Below are 20273 nucleotides of genomic sequence, written 5' to 3' on the forward strand. Positions count from 1 at the left end.
ATTTAGACAGACAGAACAATGAAGTGACTTGCCTTAGATCACAATCAGTCAGGAGCAGAGTCAAGAAGGCAACCCTGAAATCCTTATGTCCAGCCTTTGGCTGTAACTGCTAGCCACTGATGAAAATAGTGATTTAAGTATCTCTTAGTACAATACTGGTAACAAGCAGCATGGTCTTAAAACTATTTATAAGACAATGTTGTGTGTCTCTCTGTGTGTGTATGTGTATATAATATAAATCGCCTGTGTATATAAACACACACACACACACACACACACACACACACACAGAGGCAAGTGTTATTTTGAATTTATAGCGAAGAGTTAAAAATGAAATTGTCCTCCCTCATGGACTCCACTCATCATTACAGATATACAAATAAGAAATAGAAATATTCAGATGGCAAGTTTGTCAGTTGTTTTCTCTCGTTATAAAATCCTGAATAAGTAAGACCTTTTAGAAATATACATCTTTTGTGAAAGGAAAATATGTATGTGTTTTAAAAGTGGATCTGCATGAACCAGACAAATCTACTGACTGGATCAAGTTATAGTATGGTTTTCCTCTCCTTTTAAGCACAGACATGCCTGCTATTGCATGATAACAGCCCTACGAGCCTGGATTGTTCTGACAGATGAATAATGACTGGATACCTGCCATTAAATGAAATTACAGTGGGAAACTTGGAGAGGATCCAGAATGTTTTCGCCTTAAAACAGATGATTTTCTTTACACAGCACTGGAGAAAAAGTACAATTATGTATCAGGATTGTAGGTACTGTATTTTTAATTAAAATGCAAAACACAGGCTTTAACACTTTCCACAGCACAGTAAATGAAGTGACACTATGATATCTCTAATTTTAATTTCCACTTGCTCTCTGAAACGCTTAAACCTCAGAAATATTACTTTGACGCCTACGATTTCTGCTTGTGTATGTGACGTGCAGATATTTGTCTTGATTATTTCTTGTATTGTGGAAAAAAGAAAGAGAAATAACTGCTATATGGTTTGGATGACCTTTACAGTAAGAAACAGCAGCAATATTCAAGCCTCGATTAAATAAATACTTCCCCGAGGTTCTGTTGTGGGAACTCTAAGGGGAGAAAAGATGGCCAATTTCTTTGTCCACTCAAATATATACAGGAAACTTAGCACTTCATTATTTCATTTTCAAAAAGAAATCTACATTATGTCACATTAAATTGCAATAGAAATTAGGAACTGGATGGCTACTAAGCCTTTCAACTCTAATTCACAGTGGTTTAGTTCTGTTAGACCGTTATTTCATGTGGTTTGTTATAACTTATACTACCTTAGACAGCTAGCTAGGTATTTACTAAAGAAAATGGACTCATTCCTTAGCTGTGCCAATTCTGTGCCCAGCACAGTTGAGGGGGGCAAGTGACATCTTTATGCTTTCTCTCATTAGACTGTGGCCAATCAGTGGCCTACTCCCAGCCCTGGGGCCACTTACAGCAGCCTTAGAGCAGTTTTATTTTAAAATTTTACCTTACAGCAATAGCTCCAGCAGTGCAGGATTGCCAGAGCAAAACAGCGCTCCAGCAGTGTCCCCATTCTCTCAATGTGCCTCTTACTCTGGGGGCTCAAAGCCTTCCAAGATGCTTGGGTATTCCCCTGCACTGGGGACTCTCTGGGAAACTGGTAATGCTAACTTTTCTGCCTCTTGGCCCCACCATAACAGCAGCCAGTGACAGAGAATTTGACGTAATATCTATTTTTAGAAGTATGTTGCAATATAGCCTTTAGAAATCCCTGTCACTGGTTCAGTAACTCAGTTCAATGAATAGGAGTGAGATACCTCTCAGCGGGGGCTGCCAAATACATGATACATCCTAGCAGGTGCCCAATTTGATGCCAAGTACAACTCAAAAGATCAGCTTTCCGACCGGAAGGGATTGGAAAGAAGAGAGCTTTGCTGAAAATTCTGATTCCCAATGCTTTCTAATGGAAAATCTGGTACTTGGTATCATAAAATTGTTCAGTTGGCTACTCTGTGTGAATATTCATTATAATTATTCAGACACTTTGAAAACCATTGTTTTCAGTGGTTAGCTCCTTATTTTAGAGCAGTGGTTCCCAAACTGGGGTTTGTGAACCCCTGTTGTAGGGGGTTCTTGGGAAAAGATTCCCTAATGGCGGACAGAGCTGTCCATCCCAGGCAGCCTGGGGACTTAGGGACTTCCAAGAGCTAAGCAGATCAAAGCAAGCATATCTATCACACTGAGGAGATTTAAACTTCAAGAATCCTTATACAAAATAGAAAGGAAGGTGGATATTTTTTGCTGTTTTTTAAATTAAATAGGCTGCTAGTGATGTTTGTAAATTATTATGAAAAACAAGTTTAAGCTTCGTTGTAACATGTATTGTTTGCCTGGACTTCTCAAGACCTGAATGCTTGTATAGAAGGAACTTAGTTTACTTCTTAAATACCTTCATGCTGTTTCACATCTGATACTCCTTGATGAAACTTAGGAGCCAGAGGTGCCAGTACAGGGAGGCGACAAGGGTCAGGTGATGCCCCCATGTCAGCACGCTCCCCTCCCCCCGCCACCCCACAGGTGCCTCCCCTTTTTTTCCTGGCAACCCCCGCAGGTCCCTCCACTTTTCCAGCAGTGCCCCTCCATGCCCCAGCCTGCATGGGGGCTTCGCCCCCGCACCCCTTTTTTCTACTGGCGCTTCTGATAGGAGCCTTATCTTAGAACAGGCTTAATCAAAAGTGATACAAGCTACAAAAGTGAGATCTTGGAAGAGTGTTGCTGTTTTCATAATGTAATAAAAATACTGTAAAGACAAATAATAATTAATATATAGCATGTAATAAGCATGTCATAAAAACAAATTTTATATTTCCAAGATCACTGCTTTTATAATTTATGTTGAGGTAAGAGAGAAAATCCCTGGAAATATTCATTTTTAGGAACGGGTTCACAAGACTTGACATTTTAGTGAAAGGGATTCCCGGTTGTTAAAGTTTGAGAAGCTGATTACTACTCTACTACACTGTAGTCTTCCTTCAAATGTAACAATGTCATTTCCAATAGAGGTTCAGTAGCCTAGATGCAATAAGATGGTAGTGTCAGTCCAGTTACTAGTGGACAGGTGTCCAAACCATAAGACACAAATTGCACCCCTTGATGCATAAGGATTGACAATGGAGAACTCCCTTCTCTCAGTCCCTAGAGATAGTCCCTCTAGTTTAGAACACAGTTGAGTTATACTGTATGGGGAAGCATCCACTGACGCTGCCAATTCTGTGTACCTGACTCAGGATAATCAGAGGATTGTAGTCTCCAGGGCTGACAATCTGTCATCTTTCACCAGCACTAAATTCATACATAATACATATCTTTAGAATAAAAAGCAGTTTTTTAAGCAATGGACTTCATTACTCACAGGAACCAATAGAAAGCTGCTTTAACAATAAGGGGGAAACAGTGAAGCTGTCTATTAAATACAATGTGTTTTCAACTGCTGAAGTGAAATCATTTGTCTATACTGTGCAACTGTAAAAACAAATGAGATATTTACACTTAAAGAGCAGGAACAGTGACCAGAAAAGTATTCTAGTGACCTCTGCTGGTTATATGGGGAAAACCCATACATTTCCACATGCAACGTAACAGGTTTACCTTTTCAATCTTTACACAAAGTAAAACTATTTCCCCATGCTTATTTCCCCGCCCCACCACAGTTCCTCACATCTCCTTGTCAATTGCTGGAAATGGGCCATTTTCATTACTACTACAAACAGTTTTTTTTTCTCTCCTGCTGATAATAGCTCATATTACCGATCACTCTCCATAAGAGTGTGTATGGTAACACACATTGTTTCATGGTGTGTGTGTGTGTGTGTGTGTGTGCGCGTGTGTGTGTGTGTTCCTACTGTACTTTCCACTACATGCATCTGATGAAGTGGGCTGTAGCCCATGAAAGCTTAAGCTCAAATACATTTGTTAGTCTCTAAGGTGTCACAAGTACTCCTGTTCTTTTTGAGGATACAGACTAACACGGCTGCTACTCTGAAACCTTTCCAATTTTGTGTCCTTCCATTTATTTTGAAATATGGTACGGTATAATGTTTATTTTTTCAGATATAAGATCAGTAAGACTATATCACTATTAGTGCCATTCAATCATATATATCAAGTCATTGCAGAATGAGTCGTTTATGAGAATCGCTTAATGGTGATAAATTCAGAAGCATTACCCCACTTTCCTTTTTTCCCTTTTTAAAAATCTAACTACCCATTTGCTTTAACCCTTATTACACTGCCATTTTCCAGACTGCCAGGCAGGAAAGAAAAAAAAAAAGGTTAGGACTAATTATTATCAAAGATGAACTAAATGAGCCCATGTATCACATTCAGATTTTTTAAATGGAAAGATCTCATTGTATTCGAAATGTTAGACTAATTTGTCTTTGAGTCCAACCTTTAATTAAGAGCAATTTATATGCACAGCTGATTTTCAGATACTTATCTAGGGAAGCATAATAGGGATTGTAATAGCTTTCTATAGCACACATGGAGGAATTGGCATAAGACCTTTATAATAATAACAGTTGTACAATGGTTTTAAAAGATTTTGTACTTTAGGTTCTTTCTTTTGAATATTGTGTCTATAACGACAGTCTAATCTGCTGTAGAATATAGTCTCCTGGTTATCAGAAACGCATGGTTAGTTATGTTACATCTACACACTACACGTACTAGAGCGGCACAGCACCCTGTAGCACTGCAGTGTAGTAAGGTTGCAAGGCATCCCCTTTTAGACTGGAACGCCTGGTTGAAAAGGAACCCTGACACCTCCGGTCAGCACTGCTGATCAGGCCACTAAAAATCCAGTCAGTGGTGCAGCAGGGCTAAGCCAGGTTCTCTGCTTACTCTGGGTCTGCACAGCTCCTGGAAGCAGCTGGCATGTCCCTGTGGCCCCTAGGCACAGGGGCAACCAGGGAAGCGCTGCACACTGCCCCAGCCCTGAGCGCCAGTTCTGTAGCTCCCATTGGCTGGGAACCTGCCTGGCCACCCTGTGCCCAGGAGTCAGACATGCTGGCTGCTTCCGGGAGCTGTCTGGAGCCAGGGCAGGCAGGGAGCCAGCCTTGGCCCCGCTGCACCGCAAACTGGGAGCTGTCTGAGGCAAACACCGCCCAACTGGAGCCCAAACACCCACTCACACTCCAATCCCTGCCCCAGGCGGAACCCCCTCCCATACCCCAACTCCCTCCTAGAGCCACACCCCAACCCACACCCCAGCCCTGAGCCCCCTCCCTGAACCCATACTCCACACTCCTTCCTGCACCCCAACTCCTGCCCCAGCCTGGAACCCTCTCCGGCACCCCAAACATCTCATCCCTGGCCCCACCCCAGAGCCTGCATCTCCAGTCAGAGCCCTCACCCCCTCCCACACCTGACCCCAGCCCAATGGAAGTGAGTGAGGGTGGGGAAGAGCGAGCGACAGAGGGAAGGAGGATAAGGCGAGTGGGGGGGTGGCACTTCAGAGAAGGGGCAGGGCAAGGGTGTTTGGTTTTGTGCAGTTAGAAAGTTGGCAACCCTACAGTATAGACACTTGCTACAGCAACAGAAGGGAGGTTTCCATGACTGTACTAAATCCACTCCCTTGAGAAGCAGTAGCTAGGTCAACTGAAGAATTTTTCCACCAACCTACAGAGGTCAATACCAGGGCTTAGGTCAGTTTAACTACGTCTTTGGGGGTCTGATTTTTTCACACTCCTGAGCAACATAGCTAGATCGACCTAAGTTTTAGATGCAGGCTAGGCCTTAAAGAAAGACAACGACAACAGCCCTGGAAGTTGTCTATCTGCAAATCATTAAACCTCATGGAGCTTCAATGTATCCATCAATAAAATGGGCATAATTATACCTACCTAACTCCCAAAAGTGTAACTGTGAGGGTTAATGTTTGTAAAAATACTTTGCTCTTCTACAGTACCTCTGATCTGAAGTTCGCAAAGAATTGTCAAAATACAAACTGAATTTTGATCTTGAAGAAGAGTAATGATTTCTTAAGTGCAACTAAATTTGGGAAAATATATAGTAATAGTACTTTCCACATAGTCAAAGCACATACAAACATTAAGCATGCTGATACTATGGTCATAAGGGGCATATAAGTTTGAGCATTGGCCTGCTAAACCCAGGGTTGTGAGTTCATTCCTTGAGGGGGCCCATTTAGAGATTTGGGGCAAAAATCTGTCTGGAGATTGGTCCTGCTTTGAGCAGGGGGTTGGACTAGATGACCTCCTGAAGTCCCTTCCAACCCTGACATTCTCTGATAAGTACCTAGCCTAATTTCTAAGTCATGTTCAACACTTCTATGAGGTACCCAGTCACTGTAAGTATTATCCCCACTTTCTAAAAAAAGATATTGATGCAGAAAAAAAAATACTTAAAAATACACTCAAGACCACAGAAGAAGTCTGTATCAGAACTAGCATTAGACTTCAGTAGGTCTTCGATTCCAGCTCTGTGCTCAGACTACACTGATCTCTAAAGTGAAACTAAGGTGGTCTTTAGAGCCCAAGATATAATCTTACTGGTCCCTAAAGCCAAGCAGGGCATAAAGGTACAACTGCCAACTTTACGGCTCCTATTGGGTCATAAACATGTTGCTTTCCCTGGACTACATTATTAAATTTAAAATCCAGCCTTAACTTGAATTTTCATGGAATCTGGTATGAGAGCGCTAAAAAGAAACAGGTTTTCTTGATGACCGTGTGTGAACCAATGATTCTTCTGATTCAGCCTATGGAGCTAGAGCACCCTCATTTACAGCCAAGGCATGTGAAGATACAAAACACTGCAAAAGTCAATCATCTAGCAGAGCCAACACATTTTAATAAAGGTCAATTACTTTTCAGGCGACAGACCTCAGACAGCAAGAGATAAATGAGTACCCAAAGTATCTTTTCATGCAAAGTAAATGGGTTTTGGAAATGAGTCTTTCCAGATTTAGACATCTAGGCAACTTAAATTTTTCAATTTCCATTAGCTTTAAGAATAGACTGTCATTTAAATTATTAAAATGTCAGTCCTGAATACCCATCATAACAGTTCCTTATCTTTCATAATTTACTAGTAGGAAGAAACATAAGAATTCATACCAAATAGTTTGTAACTTTATCACAGTTCAGGGCTAGCTGCACTTTTGACACTGCTCTGGTCTCTCTCTGAGTACAGGCCAGCCAGGTTTAGGCCCTGAGCTTTCACACCTTTGGGGTGAAACATGTGACCCTCTCACTCTTAGAACTGGGGCCCTGGGCTACAGACCTGTGTGTACCACCTCTAATTACGCTTAATGGGTCCTGCGGGACTCAGTACCTGCAGTTCTTCCTTCTGGGAACTGAGACCAGCAGTAAATACAATGAACCAAACAGCTTTCTTAAAACAAAGTATTGTTTAATCCTAACAGCAGGAATACAGCATAACAAGAGAAAGAATTCTGAAAGCAATAAACCAATTTATACACATAACTATCTTAGGCTTATCTACACAGCAAGTTACAGTTCAGCAAGCCTGGGTATCAATCTGTACCTCAACAGCTTGCCGCACAGCAACATCCTATGCAGATGTTGTTGCAGTGCAGTGAAAGCCCCAGAATGCATCTTGGGGTACTACTACTTCAAAGTGTAATATGTTAAGAAGCACTCCAGGACTTTCACTTAACTCTAGCAACGTCCATATGGACCATTACTGTGCAGCAAGCTGGTGAGTTGAAGTTTCATAACATGGCTTGCCACACAGTAGCCTGCTGTGTACAAAAGCCCTTATTTAAGAGTTAGGCCGGCCTATTTTACCCCATTCTCCCAACCCTCTGGAGTCTGGATTTCAGTCTGCTCCCCAACACTATCTGCCTAAGTCTCCCCCTTAACCATCTGACCAACTGAAGAATGTGTCTGTCTCTTTAAACCCTTTGATAATCAACCTGCCCACCCCTTCCCTTCCCCACCCCCACCCCCAAAAATAATCTCAGGGTTGAGACATTCCTGGAAAAAACAGTTGAGCAAGCCCAGTGGGGAGGATGTGTCTATCCAACACATTACAGCCAATGGCTCCAGCACTGCCCATCCAGTTTTTCAGAAGTTTATTCACTTTCTGACATTATTCAATGAACAATGATAAATATTATCTGGGCTATTGCTCTCTTCCTCCTACCTGCAGGTAAACAGTGTCTTTGGTGAATTAACCCAATTTAGTCACACAATGAAGCTCTTGGAATTAATCACACAGAACCATATAAAACATAGTATTTATAATCATAGGCAGGTCCAAATCTAACACAAACACCTTGCCCCTACCTCCCCCTCACCTCACCATGAAGTCTGATTTTCAAAAGGTGCTAAGCAGCCACAACTGTAACTGAAAGCAAAAGAAGATGCAAGTACTTAGCACTTCTGGGGGAATAAATAAATCAAGCCCACAGCGTGAAAGGTCACAAGATAATAATTAGGATAACTAAGGCCTTGTCTACACCACACAATTGTGTCAGCAAAAGGCAGCTTTTGTTGACAAACCAGTGGAGGTGTTCACACTACAATGCTCCTCCCACCAACAAAACTCTCCTGCTTTGCCAACAAAATAAAACCATTTTGACAAGAGGCGTAAAGGTTGTTCCAGAAAAGTTAGATCATCTCATCTACACTATCAAGTTTTGTTGCCAAAAACTGCCTTTTGGCGACAACACAGCAAGAACGTACACACTACAACAGGACTTTTGTCACAAAAAATGCCCAGTTTTGGTGACAAAAAACTTCCACCTGTATGAGAGACTTTTGTCTTTTCTCCTCCCTTTATTGTTGACAAAGAGAAAGTGTAGACACTGCTGATTATTTTGTCCACAGAACTGGCTTCCGCCAGTATCCCACAATGCCTGCCCTGATTGCTCTGCTCAGTGTTTTGATCTCTGCTTTCCTGCAGGCATGCATCCCTCCCCTTTCAAAGCTCCAAGAAGTAATGGTGTGCTGCTCCTTTCACAGATTCTAGGACTGGAAGGGACCTCGAGAGGTCATCGAGTCCAGTCCCCTGCCTGCATGGCAGGACCAAATACTGTCTAGATCATCCCTGATAGACATTTATCTAACCTACTCTTAAATATCTTCAGAGATGGAGATTCCACAACCTCCCTAGGCAATTTATTCCAGTGTTTAACCACCCTGACAGTTAGGAACTTTTTCCTAATGTCCAACCTAAACCTCCCTTGCTGCAGTTTAAACCCATTGCTTCTTGTTCTATCCTTAGAGGCTAAGGTGAACACGTTTTCTCCCTCCTTCTTATGATACCCTTTTAGATACCTGAAAACTGCTATCATGTCCCCTCTCAGTCTTCTCTTTTCCAAACTAAATAAACCCAATTCTTTCAGCCTTCCTTCATAGGTCATGTTCTCAAGACCTTTAATCATTCTTGTTGCTCTTCTCTGGACCCTCTCCAATTTCTCCACATCTTTCTTGAAATGTGGTGCCCAGAACTGGACACAATACTCCAGTTGAGGCCTAACCAGTGCAAAGTAGAGCGGAAGAATGACTTCTTGTGTCTTGCTCACAACACACCTGTTAACGCATCCCAGAATCACATTTGAGGAACAAAGAGCAAATCTTTGGAATGCTCTGGTTCTGCCCTGCACCAGGAACAAGCAGCAGGCAGACTGCTGCTGTAGGGGGAAGGAGGGGATAGACTGCTCTGCTGCTTTGCCATTCCTCAGCATGGAGAACTCACAGAGCTACCTTTGATGCTGCTCTTGGCATCTGAGGGGGCTGTGGGAGAATTCGGAGAGAATCGCACGATGCGCAGCGATCAGCTCTTCTTCCCACAACACTGCACGGTGGGTTACATACCCACGGTGCATTGCTCACACTGTCAATGATGGTGCCCCCAATGTGAATATGATCTGTCAGAGGGAGCAAGTGTGAACACCCTTTGGCGATTTTTGTTTTGTCGACTTTTGGGTGTTGACATAAGTTGTGTCAACAAAACTTGGTTGTTTAGACAAGCCCTTAGCATCAGTGTAGAGACTGCATTCATTACGTTGCCGTAATTGGCCTCCAGGAGGTATTCTACAATGCCCAGAATCTATTCTGTTCACCATTTTGAACTCTGCTGCCATGCATCCAGCTACACAGGCATGCATCCCTCCCCTTTCAAAGCCCCAGGAAATTTTGAAATTGCTCAGCATGCAGAGCTCACATAACTACTGCCCAGCTGAACATGCCAGCTCTCAGCAACCAACATACTCTTGCCAGAACTAAAGGGAAAGGGGTAGATCTCCTTGGTCTTTGGGGAGAGAAGGCTGCAGGAGAACTCAGAGGGAACCATGGAATCAAAAGATTAACACTGAATCCTGTTCTCCCTGGCGCTAGGAGCACAGTGGCAGGCAGGCAGGACGGGCTGCTGTTGGGACAGAGGTGGGGGCAGGGCCGTCCTTAGGATTTATGGGGCCCTATGCAGTATTATTAAACTGGTGCCCCTGTGCCGGATGGCAGCCCAAGCTCACAGCCTGGTGGGGAGGGGGAGGAGGGACTTGACAGCAAAGGATAATGAGATGCCCAGCCTGCCTCATGGTGGCGGAGAGTCACAGTTCCCCGCAGACTTCCATGCACTCTCCCTCATGCAGAATGGACATGAAGAAAGTACCTAATTAAAAGCACTAAAATTTGGGAATAAAAAATGTCAGTCACAGGTTTTTTGATATGCCCTGAAGTTTGTCAGAGATTTATTTGCAAAAACTTCATAGTAAGGGTGAGTCAGCTGTCCTGCTGAATACAACATTACATATAATGGAATACATGATGCAGCTCTTCTCTCTTTTACATTTTCTTCATCGGTATTTCTAAGTTGAATTTATATTTTAAATGTACTCAAATCTTAAGCCAGCATTCCAGATTACTACATATTTAACTCACTGAAACAAAGACATTCTTTTAAATTAATCAGAGAGGTTTAGTGTGTTCATAACAATGTTCATTGCTTTTAGAAAAAGGGAACAGTAATTTACTTTGTTTGATCTCCATAACAAGAGACATGGTTATGAAATTTCACCAACTTTAAAAAAATATGTTTCCAAAGATTTTAGCTATAACAAGGATTTTGTCTTACTAAGGTACTGATTTTGCTGGAGGGTTCTTTTAAAACTAGTTTGTCGGATAGTCAGAAGTAAAGAAAGGGAACTCTTTGTCCAGCTATCTGGGAAGGACTGTTGTCCCTTTAAGGGCTCTCTTCAGTGGGGAGTGGGGGGAGAGGTCGTGAAGGGATGGACAGAAAGGATAGGAAGACTTGGAAGCACTTTTTTTTTTTAACTATAGTAATTAAAATGTGTATTTTAGATAAGGGAGGTCTTTTGAAGGATTTATTTAAAAAACTAATATCTGAAGATCCACACATTTAAGGCTAAAGATGATTGTGCATCTAAAACTCTATGCAAGCATTTTTTAGAAATGTGATTTTATAATCTTCACCAGCTCACTAATGAAATATTTTTAAAGCAAATTTTAAACTAAGGTCCTGTAGACTGACATGTTCTGTGTAAATATTACATTAATGCACAACTGTTTTTGTCAGTAAAGTCAGAAACTGACAGTATAAAAATTTATTTGGGCATAAGCTTTCGTGGACATCTGATTAAATGGGTTCTAGTCCACAAAAGCTTATGCCCAAATAATTTGTTAGTCTTTGAGGTGACACAAGGACTAGTCCTTGTTTTTGCTGATACAGACTAACAGGACTACCACTCTGAAACCTGTCACTATATACCTTGGGGTTGGCAAATGCCTGTTAAATGGCTTTATTACCCCTTGAATGTCTCTTTAACAGTTTCAATGTTGTGCTAATAAGTCAGGTAGGCTGGAGGTTTTTTCACTTTTAAACTACTAGATTCCCTCCCAAGGAAGACTCACCAGGCTACAGCAGCCATCTGTGGGAGCCTGCAGGAAGGGTCAGAACAGGGATAGGAAAACAAAAGGGTGGACACTAAGACCCAGTGGTGCCCCAAATTTTCAGGTACCCTACGCAGCTGCCTTTGTTGCCTATGCCTAAGGACGGCCCTGGGTGGGGGACTCCTGCTGTGCTGTGAAAAGCCAGGGAAGGAGGTGGGGGCTGATGTAGGGGTGTCCTCCTCCCCCTTCCAGAGATGGCTGGGCTGCAGGTTACTAGATCAGTTGAAAAGCAGCAAGCAATCTAGTTAGATGCTCGTGGAACAATGGGATTGAGAAAGTGACGCTGTACCTGTCCCCATGAGGCACTACAAACCCTTCCCAAAGCACCCTGCAGCCATTTGCATAGTGGGATAGCTATCCACAATGCACTGCTCGTGGGGATGCACTCCACCAACACAAGAATTCAAGTGTGGACATGGAACAGCAGTTTAATTCCAGTAGTGGCTGTACGTCAGCGTAACTTGCGTTAACAAAACTAGTGTAGACAAGACCTAAGTGTGTAGCTTAATGATTCTAGTGCACTAATGATGGGGTATATATCCGCCCTTAAAGATTCAAATAAAGTTTAGTTAGCACAAACTAAAGTTTCACACTACATTGATACGGAAATATTACCACATACAGAGGTTTCTTTCGCAAAACGCAGTTTAAACTCAAATTGCCATAAGAACTTGGGAATGTAATAACAGATTTCACAACACCTCTGAAGTTGTCTAGGATTCCTAGATTGCTGAATCATTCCAAAAATCATTTATGATATTTCATGAGAATCTATTCATGTGTACATTATGAATAATCTACAATATTATTTGTCCATTACTATTAAAAAACGCTCTCAGAAGCGGAGTGTGAAGATGCTTCTGGACTTGAGAGTTAAGAACGTATTTGCAAAAATACAAAAAATGTTAAAGTAACTTAGAGGTAGTTTTCAGACTGTGACCAGCGAACCAGTGGTCCATGGATCTTGTCCTTGATAGGCAGCAGGAAGAAACATTTTTGAGAACCAGCAAATTGTGGATAGGGTATTCAGTAGAGAGTTGGCACCCAGTAAATGATCCTGCTCTTACAAAATAGTCCACATAATGAGTTGGAGAACCAATGCATAGCTCACTAAATTTGTCATTTTAGATAACTGTCTCTCACCTTCCTTTTTTAACCATTTCACAATATTTCCTTCCTCCATTGTAGGAGACAGTGCAGGCATGAGTATTTTAAATGCAGGAATACCTGGAAAACAAGACACTGGAATTAACCACTAAACCCTTTGCTTATCACACAGTTAATACAGTTGAGATCTCTGAGAAAGGAAAAAAATGAGAGTTAAAAGCAAAATGAGTGAACAGGCAAACAATCCAAGGAAATAAATAAAAATATCCACCTTTGTTCTGTAATTCATTAATGTTAATACATCTCACAAATCTGAACTTGTTCATTATTGTGCTATAGACTACTGAAAGAGAAAATTATTACACTTGTAAAGAAATATTTATGGAAGAATGCTTATTTATTCAACAGCAGAGATAAAACAAGATGTATTTTTTTCATCCTTTCCGGATACAATGTGGACCTTTTCTGCAAAGTGAAAATATTGTAACGAAGATCTAGTATGCTTGCAGGCTATAAAGATCTTGCACAGAAAGAGGAAAACAGAGTTCATTTATTCCCTAAAGACTCCATAGAGCCACACTCAAGGGGTCATCATCCCTAAAGCACATGAATTGTAAAACTGAGTTGAAGTTATATATGGTTCATGCTCCCAGAAAGTCTGCAGTGCAGAAATATAAATGAATTTGCTCCTCCCTTCTATTCCCTAATTAGTTCTCTCTTGCTCCAAATCAGTGATAGAAACTGACCTCTCATTGCTCTGGTACTTTAATTATTTAACTTTAGTATTACTCATTATTTTAGCATTTGTAAAGTGAATCCAGAGACAACTACTGATCAAATTGTGTTTTGTGGCTGTATTTATCTATGGGGATTCATAATCGTTCTTTCTGATCACTGCTGGTCCAGAACTAGTGCTTAGAAAAAAGTTACTGGTCCTGAGAATACTTGTACTAGTTTGCCAAACCCTGTTTATCCTTGAGAATATGTGAAATAGTGCACCTCATAGCATGGGTCCATGGCTTTGTATACTCAAATATTTTCACTATGTTATATTATGGACCCCCAGAATTAGAAATTATCACTGTATATGACTTGAAAGCTTTCATAAAATACACAGACTTGGTTCCACTTCTAACAGTCTGTTTTGAGACACTGGCCTCAATGAGTATATCAAACCTGAAAGGCTGAGAATAAAACATGGTAATAAGGATAATGTGATTTAAAGTTCTTATGTCATGAACATCTAATAATTTTATTAAGGTTTACCACAACTCAGTTTCCACACAAGCATTTCTTTATTAGTCCAAAGGCCACTTGGTGCTGGCTACATCCAAAATATAAGCATATATACTTGTATTCTAAACCTTAGTAACAACAACAGTTACTGTATAAGCATTGGCCAAATACATACAACCGGATCTGGGCCAGGAAATATCTTCTAATCATGGCATGGCTCCAGAAGGGCAAGGAAAAACTCTGACAAAGAACCCCTAGAAAACATTGCAGCTTTATATAACAAACAAGTAATGTCTTTGATGGTTGGTGGACCTTAGCTAAAGTAATCCGAAGCAGTTTAAAGTGCACTCTGCTTTCTTCAAGGATTTCTCCTTATTTCACTTTGTCACATTTCCCCCCAGCTACTGAACTAAGCATTTCTAACCAGTTATTTACTGCGCCTGGCATCCACTTAACTATGTTTTGTTTATTTCGATAGCTTAGCCCAAACTTTAAATAAGATAACACTGGTATTTCCAAGGTCACTATGAGTTTAACACAAACAAACCACATTTCTCATGAGTTTATTCATTTTTGGTTACATGCTTCGGGCTTATCACTCGTTAAAATCCAAACAATTTAAAACCATTTCAAATGCCTAATGTGGGCCTATACAAATAGTAACGAGTGGACACAGCACAGAAAAGCAGAGATCTCTAGCTTTCCAGTGATATATAGCATTCATTTCTAGCCATGATGGCTCACAAATACCAGATGTTAAGCCTGGCCTACACTTAAAACTTATACTGGCATAATGATGTTAATTAGGGGTGCGATTTTTTTTTTAAAAGCTACTATATTATAAGGCCTAGTGTAGATACCCATACCAAAATAAGTGTTTTTGCCAGGGTAGCTTATGTCTCTCATGAAACTTTCTAGCATCACTAGGAGCAGGACAACCCTTATGAAAAGCTGGTTGAGAGCAGGGGAGGAGCTGGCAGGTTCTGAACTCACTAACCACTCCTTATACCCTTGTATAACATCACCACCACTGCACTTCTACCGGATTTTTCATCTGGAAACACACAGTGTTTTGCACAGTTGGGTTTAAGTATTATGTTCTTATTATGGATGGAGATGCTGAGGTCCAAAGCCTCAAAGGACACAGGTGTTGCTCTGCTCAGCATTCCAATAACTAATCCCTAGATGCCAGATGTCTAGTGGAATCCTCAGTCCTGAGATAGGTACCCAAGCTTTCCACACAATTCATAGGGAGAGTTAAGTACCTAAGACAAGGGTCCTCAGAAGCCACCTAAGCTTGCTAGGAGCAGGAGGCCCAGGAAAGGAGAGGGGCTTGGGTGTCTAAACAACTAACACAGCAAATCTGGCTGATGGACTGGAGATTAGTGCCTCCCATCACTCAGGATCCTTAGCTGCGAATCCTCTCCTAGAGCTAGGTACTTAGGCCACGTCAGCTGCTTAGAGAGCCCAATGTCATAGCAGCCAAATCATCTCTCTCTCTGCCTCACCTGCTCACCATTCTCACACTTGCCTTTCATTTTCCTGTGTCCCTAGCCATTTTTTGTGTGTAGGTGCTCTGCGTCTGGCTCTTCAGCTGCACGGTTTAACAGGTATAAGGCATGCTGAAAGCACACTAACAGGTTTGGGCCCCACTAGCAAAACAGACATTCCCCAACTCCTTGTTTAAGAATTTTGCCTTGTGGTCTCTGGGACCTGAGCAGCTCATTAGCTGTGGGATAGCATCAGGACTTAGGCAGCCTTGTGAATGCCAACTGGTGGAAACTAGGGAATCATGATCTCATCCTACAACTTTACCATCCAAAGTGGAAAGTCAGTAAGAGCAGAGAAAACAGACTTTTGATGTCATTTTCTTAAGGCTGCTACAATCACTTCTGGACCAGATCATACAGGCTTAATTTAATTTAAGCAATAATCCCAGTTGTTTATTACAAACAATTAAAATTATGAGGAGTGATTCTCTTTCACCAAAAAGAAATCTATACTCAGTAATCCTGCCTTTGTATTAATAACGGTTAGTATTTATGTAGCACTTTCCAGATTCAACAATCTGTACAACAATTAGCTAATTCCTGGGAGGTAAGCAGTATACTTATTTTATAGGTGGGGAAACAGACACGTTTCAGTGACTTGCATAGAGCTTCACTGTGGTGGTAGTGGAGCTGGGATTAGACCTCATGAGTTCTTGGCTTCTGGTTCCATGCTCAGTCCACCAGACCATGCTGCTGCCATCAATATTTTTATAGCCGTGTACTGTTTACTTAAGGCCATTTCTATATCAACCACCAACTATATTTAAGAGAATCAATTTAAAATGTTTTGTAAACACAAAACAAATGCTAACTTGAAATCCTCATTGAGGCCATAACACTTCCATATTTGGTGACCACTTTAAGGGTTATGTTCCTTCCAGACATTAGATTTAATTTAATGGATTTGAAAAATCCTGTGGATTTCCACTGCACTTTATCTTCCAATGCACTGGTCAGAACTTCTGTGCTCACTGCTTATGATTGTTTCACCTGCCTTGAAATGGGTACAGCAAGTGCTTTGTCAAAACAGAAAAGCTGCAGTGAACTAGAGATAAGTGCCGCAGCATCCTCAGCTGAAATGCTATTTCATAGCTTCCTACATTACCCAGCCACTTGTAAAGACAAAACTTACTACACTTCTATATCAGTGCAAACATAACACAGCAATAGCTGAGATATAAAAAACTACGTTAGGGGACCATTTTCTTCTGTGAAAAAGCGCTAGTGTCTTCCCTCATCACGATTCTAGCCCTATATTGCATTTAATGTGCAGCCCTACAGAGTTTTAGAATGCTCATTACCTGTTCAAATATAAATGTAGTATAAACCAATTTGCTGCTATTATGAAGCAGATCTAAGCTTCATTACTTTGACTAGTCTACATATGTCATTGCTGGAATTTCATATCAAATCTCTCTGCTTATGGGAGCTCATTATGTGAACCAAAGAGCCATAGTAGAGGTTTGGATCAATGCCAGAATAAATTACCCAGCCACATTTCACTTCAGCTCTCTCTCTCTCCCCCACTGCGCATCTTCTATATTCCACGAGAGTCAGACACAGCTCATTCCCTTAATATTAGCGCTCATTAAAATAACATTGTTCAAACCACTCTAAAAATAACACACTTGCACCATCTGCAGGTTAGATAAAATACAGATACTGTGGCATATGTACCTCAGAAAACATTATAGTAAGGCTAGCGGCAAGAAATGTTAATACTGCAATTATGGACTACAGTGGGAAAGTGTGCTACTCTTAGACTGGTACAAAATGGGTGCAATTTGAATTAGTCTATTTTTGCTCTAGCACCTGTTTTAAGAAGTCTTCAGTTGCCATGGTTATAATAGAAAAATCTTTAAATAGAAAAAGTCATCACAATTATTTGAAGTTCTAGTCTGACTTTAAAGAGCCTGTGATACGTGACACAGTGTAAAGGCACAGAAGAAGAAATGGATATTGGATACCAGTGACTCCCTAACCAGTACTTACTGACTATCTGCCGGCAGATGTTTGATCGATCAAAAGGCTCTCCTCCTTTCCTACTACTATTTAGTCATATTAACAGACAGCTGAAAAAGCATTACTTTCCCACATAACATCCCTTTGCAACTGCAGTAATAGTTTATCTGAGCATAGTGTTGCCAAGCGTCCAGTTTTCGACTGAACACCCGGTCGAAAAGGGACCCCAGCAGCCCCAGTTGGCACCGCTGACCAGGCTGTTAAAAGTCTGATCGACAGCACAGTCTGGGCCCAGGCTAAGGGACTGCCCTTGCTCCGTGCAGCTCCCAGAAGTGGCCTGGAAGTGGAAAGGAATTGAGACAGCTGTGTTGGGAGCTGCTTATTTAAATAGGAGTGGAAGTAGAGTGGAAGAGTCACAGTGAAGCCACTTGGAGCTTTTTAGATCTATGAATTAAATTTCACTTATTTCTGAATATCCCTATAGACTTTATCCTACAGTCCTTACCCAGGCAAAACTTCAGTTTGCTGTGTTTTGCCTGATTAACGATTCCTGGTTCTAGTCCTATTTGCTATATTTGCTAAATAACAGCATTTAGTTTTTTGTCGTGTGTGGGTGGGTGTGCATGAGGTTTGAACCTTTTTTTTTCCTGACATCTCTCATTTTCTGGGGTTTATGTCTAAATTCTGTAGTAAAATGAACATTTTTTTTATTTCAAACCACATTAAAGCATTGTCTTAAATAAGAGCTCAGCTGACAAGTCTTTCTACCTTTGTCTTTCTTCACTTGCCAAGGCTTGTGTTTTGCACTTACAATAGCATCTTTCATCAAAGGAACTCAAAACTCTCTGTCGTTTATGGAACTCAATTTTATATAAAATCTCATTTTCCTGTGATAAAGATAAGTAGCAGTATCCCTATTTTACAGCTTTGTTGGGACACTGGAGCAATGAAGCATAAAGGAAACAAAGTAATTTGCCTGATGTTCCATACCAAGTTATTAGTAGAACAAAAGCAGGCCCATGACTCCCATTACCTTGCTCTAATTGTTCTAAAATCAACTCATACTTGCCACCAGTGAGTGGATTACTTTTCAATATAGTGAAAATTACTAGAACAAGGAGGAGTATTTACTTCCCTTCTGGACTGTTCTGTCAGAGTTCTCTCAGTCATCAAATTATAGCAGAATGCAAGGTTTTATTTTTAAAAAATAATTAGGTTTCTATCACTTATGGTTGCAAAGACAGTACTCCTGTCTACTTGATTCTACATGTGTACAGCTTTTCTGCTGCTGCAGCTTATAGCTTCTCAAGAAGCTTATAGCTTCTCAAGTAGATGCAGACTGGTATGTTTTGGTGAGGGTTAGTGATAAAACTGTCAAGAATCATGCCACTTTCACTCTGATATTTAGGAAAGCTATAAGCCACCCTAGAGGCAGGTAATGGGACTATTCACTGGGAAGGAAGACCCAAAAATAGACTGTGGGGAAGAGAAATCCTCCCTTCAGAATGAAAGGTTGCTCCCATTTTAAGTTTTACATTTGATCCTCTAACTTGCACAGAATGCTTTCTTTTGTTTTACAGGTTTTCAGACAATCTCACACTGAAGAATTTTTTTTATAAGGAGCCAGGAGCAGAAAAATGGATGGAGGTAAATCACAGAAGGAATTTGGGAGTTAGAGGGCTTTGAGAAAGTACAGTTTTCAGTATTGTTTGGCCACTCAACTCAAAAGCAGCCACAACTATCATTAGAAAATAGTCTAAATCAGTTCACCATACACTTTGTGCTCTAGACACCAAACTTGATGCCATACCACCATCTTCCTTTCTCCCCACGCCTTGCATCCCTCATCCTATTTCCACTGGACAAACAGAGCACCATTATCCACCCTCTTCCTTCTCTTTTACTGGCTAATCATAAAAGTCCACTCTGCTTGTCCCCTCGCCAAACCTCCACACCCCAACATTACTGCTCACTCACTTCAGCAGATACCCTCTTGGATCCTCTCCTCTGTCTAGGTCACCTACTCACCATCAGACCCTGCTTGCAGAGATACATTGCCCTAACCACAAGCTGCTCGCAGACACCTGGCCTCTGTCATTACCGTCATTACCATCCACTTCCCTTGCCCTTGAAAGTCATTGTTGTCCCCCGCACAGCTGCAGCAGGTTCTAACAATGTCACAGGCGGCCAACTAAGAACCGCCTGTTAGTGACTGAGGCCAAATACTCACCCAGCAGCTCGCGGCTCCTGTGCAGAAGCCTCCAGCCTCCTCCAAGGCGGAGAGAAGCACAAGCCCCCGCGACTCGTCTCCCACCCAGGAGTAGTTTGACCATCCCTTTGCTGCGGCAGCTCAGCCACAAGGAGGCTGCCATCTTGCTCTCCTCCCACCCAAGGCTAGGGCTGTCCAACTCACTGCCAGAGAGAAAAGATAGCCCCGCCCGGCACACACAA

General features: G+C 41.5%; 1 protein-coding gene across 2 annotated transcripts in view; it reads right to left on the reverse strand.

Annotated features, from left to right (window-relative positions):
• Positions 1–20237, reverse strand: part of PDHX (pyruvate dehydrogenase complex component X) — a 103712-nt gene extending 83475 nt beyond the window's left edge. Inside the window, exons 1-2 of one of the 2 annotated variants that reach the window (XM_030560055.1) lie at positions 20053–20237; positions 13111–13194 (exon numbers count right to left, since the gene is read on the reverse strand). In XM_030560055.1, coding sequence (XP_030415915.1) covers positions 13111–13194; positions 20053–20194 — 226 coding nt within the window. In that variant the 5' untranslated portion in view covers positions 20195–20237. The remainder of the gene's footprint in view (positions 1–13110; positions 13195–20052) is intronic. The other variant, XM_030560056.1, reaches the window with a different exon arrangement.
• Positions 20238–20273: the final 36 nt, after the last annotated feature.

Source organism: Gopherus evgoodei, chromosome 4 (genome assembly GCF_007399415.2).
Source record: "Gopherus evgoodei ecotype Sinaloan lineage chromosome 4, rGopEvg1_v1.p, whole genome shotgun sequence".
NCBI classification, from domain to species: domain Eukaryota; kingdom Metazoa; phylum Chordata; order Testudines; family Testudinidae; genus Gopherus; species Gopherus evgoodei.